At 47.9% G+C, this 15166-nt stretch overlaps 1 protein-coding gene across 2 annotated transcripts in view; it reads left to right on the top strand.

Annotated features, from left to right (window-relative positions):
• KCNIP1 (potassium voltage-gated channel interacting protein 1) overlaps nt 1-13337 on the top strand; it is a 183379-nt gene extending 170042 nt beyond the window's left edge. For both annotated transcript variants that reach the window (XM_026035687.1, XM_026035686.1), the window contains exons 2-8: nt 1262-1386; nt 4314-4383; nt 7084-7154; nt 8319-8426; nt 9306-9410; nt 9955-10017; nt 11610-13337. In XM_026035687.1, coding sequence (XP_025891472.1) covers nt 1285-1386; nt 4314-4383; nt 7084-7154; nt 8319-8426; nt 9306-9410; nt 9955-10017; nt 11610-11657 — 567 coding nt within the window. In that variant the 5' untranslated portion in view covers nt 1262-1284 and the 3' untranslated portion in view covers nt 11658-13337. The remainder of the gene's footprint in view (nt 1-1261; nt 1387-4313; nt 4384-7083; nt 7155-8318; nt 8427-9305; nt 9411-9954; nt 10018-11609) is intronic.
• Nucleotides 13338-15166: the final 1829 nt, after the last annotated feature.

The raw sequence follows: 15166 nt of genomic DNA, 5'->3' as shown, positions 1-15166 counted from the left end.
TTTTATCACTAGGAGGAATGTAAATTCACCTCAGCCGCCTTTACTGTGCTGAGACAGGAGACTGGTCACAAGTGGTCTAAGTATGGAAACTTTCAAGCTGTACAGATAACAAAAGATAAAATTAGAGCAAATATGAGAGGATATATAAATTGAGCCTTGTCGAGTAATTTCCAAAGTGTCCCTTCAGTTAAAATATTGATCTGTTCCAATGAAAACTTATTCTCTGCTCTCAAGCGAGTAGCAGAAAAATGAAATACAGTTTCTTTCATTCGCAGCAATCCATAACATATGCGTGTGCGTAAAAGTGGGTTAGGCTGATTACTCTTTGAGCACTGAAGCCACTGTTTATTTTGTTTGATGCACAAAATGTGCATATCCTATGGGCTGAGCAAACGCACATGATCTTTTGCACGGAAATAGAAGAAAAAATGATTCTTACAGGCTTTGGAAGAAGATCATCTGAGCTGCTTCTACCAGCAGCTCTTACCCTGAAGCAGAGTTAATACCCTGTGGATAAAGCAGCTAAAAAAACGGAGCCAGCTAATCCAAGAGTCCTGTTTTGAGACCTGTAATGATAAATCTGGATTTATTTGCAAAAATGACGTGCAGCAGCCTGACCCTGAGTTGGGCCTCTCCGCATGGTGACGTGTAGCTTTGTCCTAGGGTGCCAWAGCCAGAGGGTGAAAATGAAGATGCGACCAAGAAATACAAGATACACGAGCAAAGTCAGTGTTGGACAAGGAAATGGCCAACACTTCTTATGGTTTTGAGACCACTGTGGTTGTCTGGAATGTGTCAGAGAGTGGAAAGAAAGGTTTAAAGAAGGTGGTTTAAGGGAAAACAGTGAAAGGCAACAAATAATGACTACAAAATCTATCTTATGACACTGTAAATGAAGTTGTGCATTGAAGACCTTTTCCTTGGGTGCCACATGCAGGACTGGGGTTTGAGCATCTTCTTGGCCAGCTTCCTCCAGCCCTGCTCGGTGGGTAGGTAGGGAGCTCCTGTGCTGCCTCCTGCTCATCCAGCAGCTTCTGCTGCATGGACCGAGTGCTCGTGGGCAGCCAGTACCAAGTGGCAGGTGCTGCTCTTCTCCTCAGACTTTTGCTTTGTTTTCAGGAGGTTAAAACCACAACACTGATCAGTCTTATCATGKTTTTTTTTCCCTCTTATTGCTCTTGAAATCCAGCCAGTGCTATCCATCCCATTAACAGAGCACAGGCGACAAGCTAAATAAGTATTTTTGTGTCTTTTCTTTCAGATAAAATTGAAGATGAATTAGAAATGACTACAGTGTGCCATAGACCCGAAGGCCTGGAGCAGCTCGAAGCGCAGACCAATTTTACCAAGAGGGAACTGCAGGTGCTTTACAGAGGATTCAAAAACGTAAGAGCCCCAGGGAGAGCCGCTCAGCTGTGGCTCATCCCGCTCCCCTGCTAAACGTTGGGAGAATTYATGCCAGATCTCCTCCTACCCCACCAAAGCAAGCTCCAACCTCCCCGCCATCTAATATTTATGATGCTAGAATCYGCCCAAAACTGGAGTTGGATGGATATTCCCCACCTTGTATGCTTGTCAGTCTGCTCCCTGAGTGTCAGTAAATACCSTGCAATTTCCTCAGCTGTACCTGGAGTTTGAGACCACCTATTTATTTATTTATCTATTTGGTTGGTCGTCTTTTTAACTCGTGCTCTGAATTTATCATATTCAAATCCAAACTGTGCTGTTTGCTTGTGATGAGCTGTCTGGGATGTTTTTTCCCCTGTTTTCTGCCCCTGGAGGTGTATTGCCCAAGGAAGAGGTTGTTGAGGCACATTAGGAGCCTGAAGCCCACTGTAAGTAGGGAGCAAGGCTGGAATGGCAAAGCCCATTCTTCCAAGAAATTGGAAGCAGAGGGGTATGAAGAGGGAGGAGGCTGGAGGGAGCCTCCAGCTGTAGGTGAGGGCAGGGAATGACCGGCTGGTTCATCTGCAGGGTGAGGGCAGTGCCCGGTTGGGCCCCGGGAGCTCCTGCTCCGGCCAGAAGGGTCCCTGGCAGCTCCCCAGRCCTCTGTTCCCAGGGCACCAGCTGCTGCCACCTCCTAGGGACTCATCCACAATGAGCAGAGCCCAACAGGGAACGTTCACACTGCACGGAGCAGATGTTCTATGGACACAGAAGGATGAATACTCATTTCGTGGTTGCCTCAGGGCCTGGATTTAGTGACCCAGTTGGTTTGTGCCAGCCGATGGTTTTATTATGATTAATAGATCAGTACTGAGCTAGTCCAGTAATCACAATGTGATTATTTTTAAGCTGTCTTATAGGACAGCACTAACATTTCAGCACTTCCAGATGCCTCCACAATGAAACGCTGAGATAAGAGCGAGTCAAGTGCATTGGGCAGAGAGCATTGCTGGAAGAAAGCTGAGCTCTATGTTTTGTGATAATAGAACAGAGGGAAGCCTGATGGATGTTGAGAAGGGCTTTTTCTGTGATGGAGTTTTGGATTTGGTTGGATCATGGATCAGCATGTGCACTGGGGCTGTTTCTGTTCAGTGCTCGTGCTGGGCTCCTGCAGCCCATGTTGGCCACAGGAGGTCACATCAACTGTGAAGCTTCTCCAGCTCCTGATTTTGTGAAGTCGGTTTGTGCTTTGAGCAACCAGAGCAAGGAAATGAGTGACTTTTAAGATCAAGCTTGCTAGGTTAATGCAAGGTATTACATGTTTTGAGTGCCTACAACGGGAGGCTGCTGAGGCTTTAGCAGCTCTGTTCTGCTGGGGTCTCTGAAACGCTGTCACAGGCTGCGTTGGCTGGTGAGTCCATTTAACTTGGGGCCTAAACCCTCTCCAAAGGCCCCACTGAAGGTCTGGGAGTTAATTTGCAGTCTCGCATCAGACTGTTGGAGTAAAGCAGTCTGTTTTTCCTCAGCTGCCGTGTGCAGTGTGCACGAGGAGGTAGCATTTGAGGTTTCAATTGAAGTGAGGGGGCACCACTAGCTACTTTTGATGGGATGAGCGATGGTGCTCGGCTGGGAGCAGCCACCTGCTCTCGGGCACAATGCCACAGGACCACTTGGAGACCCAAACCCCCGGGAAGAGGGGACTTGAGTCCCCTTGGGAAGAGGGAACTTAKCCCTCTCGCTGCCTACGTGGGCTGTGTTGAAGAAGGAGCCAGGATGCGCCGGGCCCGGCTGCCGAGCKTGGGCTTGGACCAGAGCAAATATATTAGACCAACCAAAACTCTCCGTTGCTGGAGCAGAAGCAAGTTCCAAAGATCTGCAGTTTCTGGGACAGGAGAGTTATTTATAGCTGTAGAGTTTTGGAGACATTCAGAGGCTTTGATCAGGTTCTGCTCATCATTCAAAGGGACTGATGGACTTTGATGCTCTCTGTTGGGTGCGCGCAGGCAGAGCTGCCGTGGCAGGAGCTGCCAGGTAGCAACCCCATTTACTAGCTTTTCCTTGGGTAAAAATAAGTAGTGACCATTCACGTGCTCCCCGAGAGCCCAAATTGTGCCTTGCAAAGTGATTCCCTAGCTAAATCATGGCGTTTTGGTGACTTCCTGTGGAACTCCATGCTGAGAGGAAAGTGACAGAGCCCTGTGGATGGGCACAGAGAGGGCTGGAAGTCTGAAAGGATCTACCAACTTCCTGGGTTAAAACTTGGATTTCCTTAACACAGAAGAGCTATGGAGGCAGAATTCCCACCAGTTATTTGAAATGGCTTCTAGACTAGTAGAAGTGGCAGCAACTTGTACAAAAGCAGTAAATTATCTTGCCATAAAGAGGCCAAGAGGTGTCCATCCTCTTAGGAGATCTGGAGCATCATGAGCATCCTGGTCCAGCCTCAGAGACTGACCAGCCAAACCAATAAAAAGCGGCCTTTTGGAGGCCAACGCTTGTGCTTGTTGACTTGTCAGTGTGTTCTGTGAACCTCTGTGGGGCTGGTATGGGGCATCCAGCTGCCATCCTGAGTTTTAGACTGGGATTAATGAGTTAATAAGTGTGGAGACCCAGAAAGGGAATGTGTTWGCTGGCAGTACGCTTAAAATTATTACATAAGGGCTCCTTATGACAGCAGACGAGCTGCCTTTCCAGCTCCCCCTATAAAACAGGGATGTAACACCACAGAAAACCCGGTAGGAACAGTAATATGGAAGCAAACCTACAAGATAATGTGGAATGTGAGTCCAAATGGATTAATTTGTTCCATGCAGCCAGTACGTTGTGCGAACGGGAAAGCCACATGTGCAACTGCTGTCTGGGGCAAGTGAAACCCCCCCACACAGTGGCAGCTTTTCTTGATTTTTGTTGTTCCTTTGTTCCACCAGGAGTGCCCCAGCGGGGTGGTTAACGAAGAGACGTTCAAGCAGATCTACGCGCAGTTCTTCCCACACGGAGGTAAGCGCAGCGCTCGGCACCTCTCAGGTTTAGCAAAGCGCGGCCTAGCGCTCCTTACTGCCAGCTGACTGCAGAGCTGCCTTGGGTAGTCTCTGCTGGGTGTCTCAGTGGAGCTCAGGCTCTGCAAAAATCCTAAAAATATAAGCAGCAAGGTAAGGGCATGAATTGAGGCTCTTAGTAGCTATTTCACAAGAACACATTGAAACTGCATTGAGGATTGCCCCTAGCTGTCTGTCTGCCTTTCTCTCTACAGTAAATAAGCCTGGAAATAGGAATTTGGGATTGATTCTCTTGTCTGCTGTCTGGATAGCAGGGAATTAAATCTTTGGTTCTCCTCTATTGGACTGCAGTGCCCATACGATCTGGCACAGAAGGATCCCAGACCTCTTTTAGTCCCTTAAATACATCAAAATGTTCCTAAAAGTTGTAGAACAGCTCTCAGTTGGCCTGTGAACACCTGGACAACTGGTGCCTATGTGGAAAATTAAGGTCACTTTGTGCATTGCAGTATTGTATTAAACCTGTTAAAYATCATATGTTGCTGTGTTTTAAAACATCAAGAATCTATATGCTCTTGTGACTGTGTATATTCTATATCTTTTTGGGTATTCTTTTTCATATATGAAAGAAACCAGTTAATGGTCTTAAGTTTTTGTTTGTTTGTTTTAATAAAGGATGCAAAGTTTGAGGCTTTCCAAATCTATCCTATTCCGTACTGGCTGCAGAGTACAGAAGATGTCTGAGGTTCCTGCACATGCATTCATGTGCAGCTGTGTGTCCAGACTGCTCTAAAATGGCAAYGAGGCCATTCTTGTTTTTTGGGTTTGTTTGTTTTGTTTCTTAACAGTTATGCCAAAAATTAAGCATTTGTGACTCGAATTCTGGGTCTATTTCATGTTTCCAACCCGAGTTCCAGCAGCCTGAGTTGCTCCTGGTACCCTGAGTGATGGCACTGCCTCCTTTGGTTAGTGCCCCACGCCTCAGGTGACTCCGTCCTTCCTACGTGAAAGAAACATTGGGCACCAAAACCTCCATCTTTCATGGATAGCTGCTTTTTTTTCCCTCTGTTGCAGCTGAAGAAGATTTGCCATTATTTTGCTTTGTGCCCCATTCCCTTGAAATACAGTTCTCCCCTGGTCTCAGTTTAACAACAGAAATATCTTCTTGTTCTCCACTGTTTTCTTTCCCTTGGTTTTCAAGCTGCTTATACAACCCGACAGTGCCATAAATTGTGGGATTTCAGATTTCTCAGGGATTTTTCTCGCTTTTATGGCTCTTCATACAGAATAACTTGTACATCCCAGATGTAGTGACATACCTCCAAATTACAAATCTTTTGCAGGGTCATCCCAGGCTGCAGTATTTTCATTAACACAAGCCTTACATCCTTGACAGATTTTCATTTCTTGCTAATTTGCTGTCAAATTTTACTGATGATCTAGTATTTCCATATACTAGAACAGCTGTTATTGAAAGAAAACACTTTGATATTTTAATTAATCTTTTACTTTATCTCAGTAAGGCTTTTTGTAGGACTATCCTTCTAATAATTCCATATCTTTTATGAAGATTTTTTTTTAATCTTATAAAGATTATATCCCTTATAAAGATAGTAGCCGCATTTTTTTTTCCCTAAAGTCCAGCCTATTCCATACCTGCAAAAGGACAGTACCCTGAACACGTGAGTTTCCTGCACATTGCTGCACTCCCCTGGATTTGGGTAACGTGGAAATATTTTCTTGTGTCACAGGGTTCAGAGCAAAGCGATGCTGAGGTCCTTCCATGTGAGTCCCTGCACAGCACAAGTCATTAGGTGTCACCAGATACCCAAACATCAAGTACCAAGGCTCAAGCTAGACTAGCTCTATATGCCAGAGGCAAAGAACAGAGGAGGAAAATAATGTATGGATCCTCGAACAGCAAGGAAATAACTGGGTGATATTAATGCCAGTCACTTCCAGTTTCTAAAAGCTGGCTCTAGTAACCTGCAGAGCCTGCATATTATCTCCAGAGCAGGGAGAGACCAAGGAAGGTCTTAAGGTCGACCACTTATTAGATTTTTCTGCATGCTGTTACTTTTTTTCCCCATTACCAGCATGTCCTTCATTCAGAGAGGCTGTTCTTCTCGGGAGAAAAGACATACGTGAATATGCATTTTTAATACCAGCAGTTGAAAATTCAAAAGGACTAACATATATTTGGGATGAGGTTGCTCTTTGACCATGGTGATGTCTTGTGCTCTCCTCAAGCTTTGGCTGTTGAAATCCTTCTGTTCAAACTACTTCCCTAGCTGTTCCCTGGCATCCTGATGCCACAGAGGCTCCTACCAGGACCTCACCAGCACATCCAGCTTTCCTTGGTTGCTCTCCATGAGCCTCCTGTGGCTGATGCTGAAGGACTTGGCCAAGCAAAGCTTAGGTTTGGGTGCTCTTATCTGGTGGAGCAGAGACATTCCTGGGTTCTTCTTTGCTTTTTAATTTTGGTGCCATAATCCAGATCATTACCACTGCAATGAAAATTTTTGCCTTTCTAGGCTGTTATATAACTCCACAGTAATTTTTACTAGGTCATAGATGATCCAAAGAAGCTGCAAGGTGGTTTTCTTTTATTCCAAAAGAAAATGTACAACTGTTTCTTTCTAATTCACACCAGTTCCACTGTAAGGAGCTGGTATGAACCGGTGCCTTTTTTGTCTTCCAGATGCTAGCATGTATGCACATTACCTCTTCAACGCCTTTGACACTGCACAAAATGGCTCTGTGAAGTTTGAGGTAATTTTTTTATATTCCATTTTGATGCCTTCCTTGGAAAAGCAGCAAAATGCTTAATAAGTATTAAAGAAGAATAATGCTGATCTCCCCTTCCTGGCAGATCTGTCTCTTTAGTACTTGTCCAACATAAGCATTTTGTCCTCTTTTTTGAATTGCTCAGCAAATCCCAATCCCTCTGAGMCCCGGGAAAGGGCAGCAAAGGTTTCAAGGACATCGAGCACCGGTGGAGGTCACACAGGAATGGCCTGGGAACACAAAATGGGGTGGCAGGAGCGGGGCAGCCCTGCTCGCTGTGAGCTCTGTGATGCTGCTCTGTCTGCACCTGAGCCTTTAGGCAGTGGAAACGATAAATCAAAGTTATTGGAAGCAATAACTTTATTGTAAACAGAACACAATTAAAAAGCTGCGTCCCAGCTGGGGTAATTAGTGGCAAGGATTGTATCTGATGAATGGGTTGCCTGAGGAGAGAGGCTGAGGCTCTGTGCATTAGACCACAGTGTGGCAGGAGGAGCCTGGGCTCTCCTGGGCCCTCTCAGAGCGGCCACGGAGACATCTGTGGTCCTGATGTGCCAGATTTGAGTGTTCTGGGAACATCCTGGGGCATTTTGGCCTCACTTTGCTTTTTGGGTGTGAGAGCATTGGTTGTGTTGTCCCCCTGGGAATGCAGGAGGGGAGTTGGGCTTCCTCCTGAGCTGCAGGTCTCTCCAGCAAGAGTCAATAGACCTGATGAAAGGGTAAATCCTTGTTTGCTCCCCTGGGAGAGGATTGCAGGGAGCCAGTGGAGCAGCCTCCTCTCCCCAGCCTGCCTGCGAGGAGACTTCATGGACCTGGCACCCACAAGGTCCTCCTGGACGTTCTCGTGCAGGTGCCGAACCCCTGTCATCAGCTCAGGCTTTGGGGGCAATCTGCAGTCGAATAAAAAATGTTTTTTTGTGATTTATTCCTAGCTACCTCATCCCCATTTGTCAGCGAGACACAACTCAGGTTATGGTAACATTGCACTGTGGCCTTGGAGCCCCTTGAGGGACAAGACAGCTTACAAAAGAGGGGCAGAGGCCAATATCTGCATGTTGTATCCTAAGAAGAAAGGTCATTTGAGAGGTTTTATGAAGACAGTGACTTGGAAAAACACAGTATTAAAATCCACATTTCTGCTTGAACCAGGATTTTGTGATGGCCTTGTCCATTCTGTTGCGAGGAACGGTCCATGAAAAGCTCCGATGGACATTTAACCTGTATGACATAAATAAGGATGGCTATATAAACAAGGAGGTAAGGCTRTCCCTGCCACACGGCCGGCTCTTCCTGAAGAGAGCTGGCTGCTTTCTGCTCCGGAGCACCATTCATTTTATAGGCAGCTAATTAAGCACAAATCAGACTGGACTTGAGCATTTTTCTGTGTCTTAGGCCATGGTGCTCTTGTGTTGCATGTTTGTTTAACTGCATTTTGCTGTCTTGCCTTTAATGGATTGCTTTAACCAGGAACAAAGTCCTGGTTAGAGCTACTCACGGAAACAACCTCTGCAAAGGGGAGGGTAGCGGGGACATGGAGTCCTCAGTGACCAAGTGCAGGGATCCTCTGGATGTGCACAAYCATCCAGGTAGTTTGGGTACATCCAGCAGTGCTGGCATGATGGTGTGGCCTTCCTGAGGCTACAGCACTGCTCATGGCTCAATGTGGTCATTAGCGTTATATTATTAGCCAGCTTTCCTGATTTCTCAGTTGATTTTGAGCATGGGAACATGACCACTTCCAAATTTTTGCACGAAGGTCCACAGGGGAGGCCAACAGCCACACGTACAACATAGACTTTCATGTTGAAGCTCCTGTGGGCATCTGCTGTGCTTGTGGGTCTGCCACAGGCCCCTGAGCCGCCCGGTAGCACCAAGAGAGGCCTTGAGTGGTCTCTACTGTCAGGTCATGGCAGAGGAAAGAAGGTGCTCCTGGTTTTCTAGATGAATTTGTAGCTGGTGACCATGTCTACGTGTGCATGTCTAGGCTTTCCCTGGGGGTGACAGCAGGTATGAGCCCAAGGTCTGCTCCACTTTGTAATGGAAAGCGAGTGGGGAAAAAAAAGGGCAATAAAACAAATATGCTTTTGTTTTTATTAACTTAGCTGTCGTGTTTTCGATGCTGTGTCACTACTGCAGGAAATGATGGATATAGTAAAGGCAATTTATGATATGATGGGAAAATACACGTATCCAGTGCTCAAGGAAGATGCTCCGAGGCAGCAYGTAGAAGTTTTCTTCCAGGTATTTATTTGATTTCTGTTGCATTTTTCTTAGTGTTTGAGCTATGCTCTGATATATTTTACTGGTAGGTTAGTCACAACGGTATTACTGCTATCCACTACCCATCCCAAAAATGAACCCTGCAGCCATGAGTCAAACATGCGATCCTTTTGGAGCTGCTGGCTCCAAGGTATCTGCTTGGCTTGTGGCCTGACCCCTCATCCATGTCCAGCAAGTCCAGGGATGCTCCATYTCCCAGCCCACGGGTGCTTCTCCTCACAACTGCCCATAAAAATAASCAGAGGAGTATGGATTAGTGAGATGCTGAAGGAATAAGTGGTGCAAGATGGGCAGAGGTTGGTGTGTTCATCAGGGGAGGAGGAGCAGAGAAGACCTCAGAAGTGCCCCGAATACCAGAGTAAACAAGCCCTTAGGTGCCAGCTGATTTAATCACTGATACTCTGTCTGCAATCTAAGCTTGCAAGGTGCCCTCRAAGTATTCAGGTGTGATGCTCTACTGCAGGCTTACGCATGGAAACCAAAAACATTTGTTTTTGTTTTGCAGAAAATGGACAAAAACAAAGACGGTGTTGTAACTTTAGATGAGTTTATTGAATCGTGTCAGGAGGTAAGGCCACCGTGCTGACCCCGTTGGAAGGACTAGCTCTTGCCACAGCGTTTGCATTCGCTTACAGTGAGCTCTGCARYGAGCKGCTGCTCTGCACCCCAGCTTGGTGCCCAGTGCTTTTATTTGCAAGTATATAAATCTCAGAACTTAATAAAGCCCTTCCTCCTTTTTTTTTYYCCTTTTCTAAGATGCTGACAGTGTCTCTCTGACCTGTCCCTGGCTGTTGTTAACAGGTAACACACTGCTGAAACAGTCTGTTTAGACCATTTGCAGTTGCAGCAGATTTTGAAAACCCATTTGTGGTTTCAAGGGCAAATGYTGAAATAAATGCTGCAATCTTAGCAATGATAATATTCTGTTTTGACAATGAACTCCCTCTTGCAAATTCCATTTGTATTAAATTGGTTGTAAGAAATATTTGGTGGTGTTTTTAGCACTGGCACAAAGACAAGCATCTGCATGAATATTGCATCTGCAATCAGCTCAATGTCCATTGTCTGAGACTGTAATTAACTGTGTGACTGGTCAGCAGTGCAAGTAAGTATGTACCAGCCATTGGTGCTTTTTGCTTTCCTGGGAAGTCTATCCCATTCTGCCCTCAAACACTCACCCTGGAGGGGCTGGGCTGCCATCCCAACCCTTGTGCAAAAGATCTTCATCTGCCACCACRTAAGCCTTTCTCAGGGTTTCCAGCGGGAAAATGCCTTGGGAGCAGATACATAATGGGAGGCTCATTTTTCAGCTCCAACATTTTTGATATTTCCCGATTATTGGTTTCTTTCTGACCTCCTCTTTGATATGTCTCCAGGCTGTGTTTCGTTTTTCACATTCATAATTTGCCTCAAGCCAAATTTGTGTGTGACAAGCAAGTGCTGTGAATAGTGGTGTCAGTATCGATTGCAGCTTCACTTCCCTTGGAAACGTTGCAGTTTCTTTAATGCTGTGGCTGACAACTTGCAGCAGGAGCTGGGCAGGCTGATRGGCTCTAACGTGGCCTTTCCTTGCGGACAGGAGCCCAGCAATGCTAAGACAGCCTCTTTTTGGCCTGTGCCCAACAAACAGATGTGCGTTGTAACATGAACCTTTGCCTGTGTTGAGGTTATGGCCCCCGGCCTCCAAGCACCGCTTTGGAGGACAGTTGGTTTCCCATGCGAGGGGCTGCCTGGCTCTAGTACCTGCGAAACGAAGTTAGAGGAGAGGTGGAGGGTGCTGCTTTTCTTGGCAGCTGTAGGGATGGCCAATGCTTTCAACACCTCTAAAGCAGATAAGGGACAGTAGATTCTGTAGATATCTACGTTTTATTACAGCCCAAGAGTTATTCTGACTTTTGGGATGACTGAGCTCCTAGGGGGAAAAAAGTCATCTCTTGGTTTTGAATATTGCTCTGGTGATTAGCTCAAAGTAAYGTTTCATGTCACTTCACCAGAAGCATTGTGGTATTTCCCCTGTCTCCAGCTTTCCCATGTGGAGCCAAGTACTCGGAGAGGTTGGGATTTTGTGTGTTGGCGTTCTGAGCTAGTTGTGTTTCTGCGACGGAGCGGGCCTTGTCCCTGCAGGCTTTGTGACAGCCCGTGTCTTCTCCCTGCTCACAGGACGCCAACATCATGCGCTCCTTACAGCTCTTCGAGAACGTCATGTAACGAGTCAGCCCCCTTGGGAGAGCGCTGCAGGAGTCAGAGACGTTGTGTGTAACGAGGACCTCCTTCCTGGGTGGAAGCCTTTTACAGTCCAGCCATGTCCAGTGTGTGAGGATTTTGTATGACATCTCCAGCCCGACGGCGACCRAACGCAGCCCACCCCATCTCCCCTTCTCAGAGACACTGGGGGAACTTTCTTTCATTTTGGAAGCATGTGAATATTTTAACGACACCTGAGGAGAGCGAGCTGCTGCTCGGGGTTCAATGAGTAATGCACAGCTCTGTTTGCTAGGCACAAGTCCTGCTTTTAAGCTAGCAAGCTCGATTAGATACGGTAGCACATGTCGATAGCTTAGCTGGTCATCTCCTAGGAGCAAAGAGCTCCATCCATAGCACCATAGGGCAGAACACTTCCCARATGCCTGGCCCTGATTTTGCTTTGGCAAAAGGCTGATCCGCCAGGGCGACCTGTGAGGTCCTGGAAATGAATGCTGAACGGGTACAGCCTGCGTAGCCAGTGTCCCCGTTGCTAGAGAGCCTGCTTTTCCTCTCGCTCGCGCCGGTGCCAGCACCCTGAGCTGGGTGGAGTTTTCCCTGAACACATGAGCTGGGGGAGTTTCAAGCTAGGAAGGATCAGAGTAAGCTCTGGGTGAGCAAAGTGCACAACGAATCCCWGTGAGCGCTCAGAGGACCCCGCAGGGTGCCGGGGCCCGCTCACCGCAACGCATACCGGGTATTCCCAGCCACCAGTTGGATTCCCAGCATGTAGCAGGACGCCAGGGGTTCCCCAGGGAGCAGGGTACCTCTCTCAACAGCTCTGTGGCCGTGGGTCGTAGTCCTTTCCTCACAGTTGGGCACACACCGCGCGGATGCAGTGCTTTTCCGTGGATGTTGAGGGATGTGGCTGCCCAAGGGATGAATTTGTCGCCGCTTTTGGTTTTGTGTAGCTACCCAGGGCCCAGCCCGGCTGTTTCCCCACGCACACCCTGGCACCCCGATGTGCCCGGCTCCCTTACGTGAGTGCCAGCAGCCTCGGAGCTGCCAGGCCTCGGTGTCCCTTGCATAGCCTGACACCTCCTACCACAAGATCCTTCCCTTGCAGGGCTGTTTCTTGGGACATCCTTGCACTAGTCCCATTTCTGCACTAATGCCAGGCAGAGTTTCACTTGGGCCAGCTGGCCTTTTTAAGTTGTAAAGCAAAGAATCTGGGTTTTTCCCATATTAGTGAGTGAAGGCATATTCCTTATGCCGTAGGCAGCCTGCTCTGGAGGGGACTTCAGGAAGGTTCGTGTCACTGTTGTAACCTCCTGGTGGCTGAGAAGCCAAGGAAGGGAGGGAGCACCTGGCTTTTCCAGCTGCTTGAGCCGCACACAGCGCCCAGTCCCTGCTGCAGATCATTGCCAGCCAGGACACATATATTTTTATTGTATCAGATACTATATTGCAAATATACTGTTGGCACTGAAAATATATTTTCAATATTATGTAAGCGGAAGCTTTTTATAACGCAAAATATATAAATGCCTCATTTCTGTAGCCCTATATTTTATAAAAAAAGTTAATCTATCCAGATAATTCCTGATTATAGAAAATCTGATGAGTAGTAGTGTGATGCTCTAGTGCTTATGCCTCCAGATAGGAAGCTCCCCCCTTGCACACGCTCCTGCAGGTCAACTTCATTCCCTTGAGGTGCCCATGTGTCATCCAAGTGCTGCTCAAGGGAGGGAAGTTGCACGTGGGCAGGAACGGTGCCGTGGTCTGTTCTGTTTATTAGCYCTCATGCAAATGCTGTCAATTAATTGCTTCCTAGCAGTAACACGGAGCGCAGCAGCTCCGTGGCCTGCCGTGACTTGCAGGACGCTGCGAGAATCACCTTGTCCTGCAGTGGCTCCCACTGTTGCCCATTTAATTTTTATTTGCCAGGCGGCAAATAAAGAGATAATCAATAGAGGCAGTGCCGGTTAGCGCTGGAATAGTGTGGAATGTTTATCCCGTTCGTTCCTGCGGAGTTGCACCTGCTTTAGCAAGTGACAGATTCAGTGTCATGCGGCGCTTGCTTTGTTTCCCCGCGCTGCAAGAGCATCTGGCTGGGGCCAGGCTGAGCAATCGGCTTCTGTGGAGGAATGAGTGGTCGCAGGCGAACCCTGGGCTGCCAGGGACCTTTCTGCTCCAGCAGCTGCCCCTGATGTTGTTTCCGGGTGGCTCCGGTGGAGCTCTCGGCTCGAGGTGTCACCCTCCCGGCTACGTCATTCCCTGCAGCCAGGTTAGTTTGTCGGGCGGCTTTGCTGCCTCTGCCTGCRCCGGGTTTGTGTCTCACCCTCTGTCAGGAGCCATGGGTGCAGGTAGCTGCTCTCTGGAGCGTGGGAGACGCGCGGCAGACGTCGGGACATTGCTCTGGGGCTGTGCTGCAGCGCAGGGCTGCGCTGGGGCTGCCCGTAGCCACCCTGCAGCTTTGGCACCTCCTTCGCAGCTCCACGTTCACAGTGGGGACAGAGGAGGACGCCAAAAGGTCCCAGCTCTGCCCCAAGGCACCCACAGATGTAACCAAGCTCGGTGTCAGCGCGGCAGGAGCGCAGGGCCCTGCGAGGTGGCCGGTGTGGAGTCCCCAGGGCACCCCGACTGCCGTCCCCTCCTGCCCCCACATCCCGCCCCGTCCCCGGCGGTGGCCCCTGTGACACTTGGACTCTGCCCGGGCTCTCTATCAGCTGTGCCGACTTTCCCGAGTTGTGACTGTTCAAACTACTGTCTGAGTTACTGCTCCGTCTCATTAGCTGCAAGCAACCTGCATATTCACGCCAGCGGTTTCTTTAAAGAAAGAAATAAAAACATATCTAACATGCATTTTGGGCAGTGATCTGTTGAAAAATAGGAACGTAGTTTATGATAATGCAAAAAAAAAAATAATAATAGCATGGCTGTTGCTGTTGGCTTTCCTGTTGCTTTGGAAGCATTGTGGTGTTGCAAGGAACGGTCGCGCTGTGGAGCGGGTGGGATGGGTCGCGTGGGGCTCGCGCGCGGTGGCCGTGCTGGATGGTGGCACCGATGGAGCCGGGTGTCCCCTGCTCCCTGGAGGATCTGGGAAAGCCTCAGGGACCCGTGTGCCAGTATTCCAGCCTGCGGTGGCTAGAGCCACGTCAGCGGAGGAGCCGGGCACAGCTTTGCCCCCAAAAATGCCATTCGCCAGCRGTGGCTTGGGTTACATCTTCTTGAATGGTTATAAAAATGTTGGGTTTCATACTAAAAAGCAAAAACATGTAGGGAGGTGTCCTTTTGTAAGCCCTATATATGTATATTATAATATGTGAGTATAAAATATATAACTATGTAATATATAATGTATTATATATATAAACATATATATATATATATATTTTTTTTTTCCTCTCAAGGGACACTGTCAGGTTAAAACCTTACAGCCCGATTTTGAAGACCAGGATTGTGCTAAAAACATCCATTTATCGTCGCAGAGGTTGTTGAACCAACAAGCTGTGCTGGGAGCCTAATGCTTTGCT

Source organism: Nothoprocta perdicaria, unplaced genomic scaffold (genome assembly GCF_003342845.1).
Source record: "Nothoprocta perdicaria isolate Ctin4 unplaced genomic scaffold, notPer1 scaffold_165, whole genome shotgun sequence".
NCBI classification, from domain to species: domain Eukaryota; kingdom Metazoa; phylum Chordata; class Aves; order Tinamiformes; family Tinamidae; genus Nothoprocta; species Nothoprocta perdicaria.
Note: the sequence above shows the minus strand (reverse complement) of the source record. Positions and strands in the feature narration are given on the sequence as shown.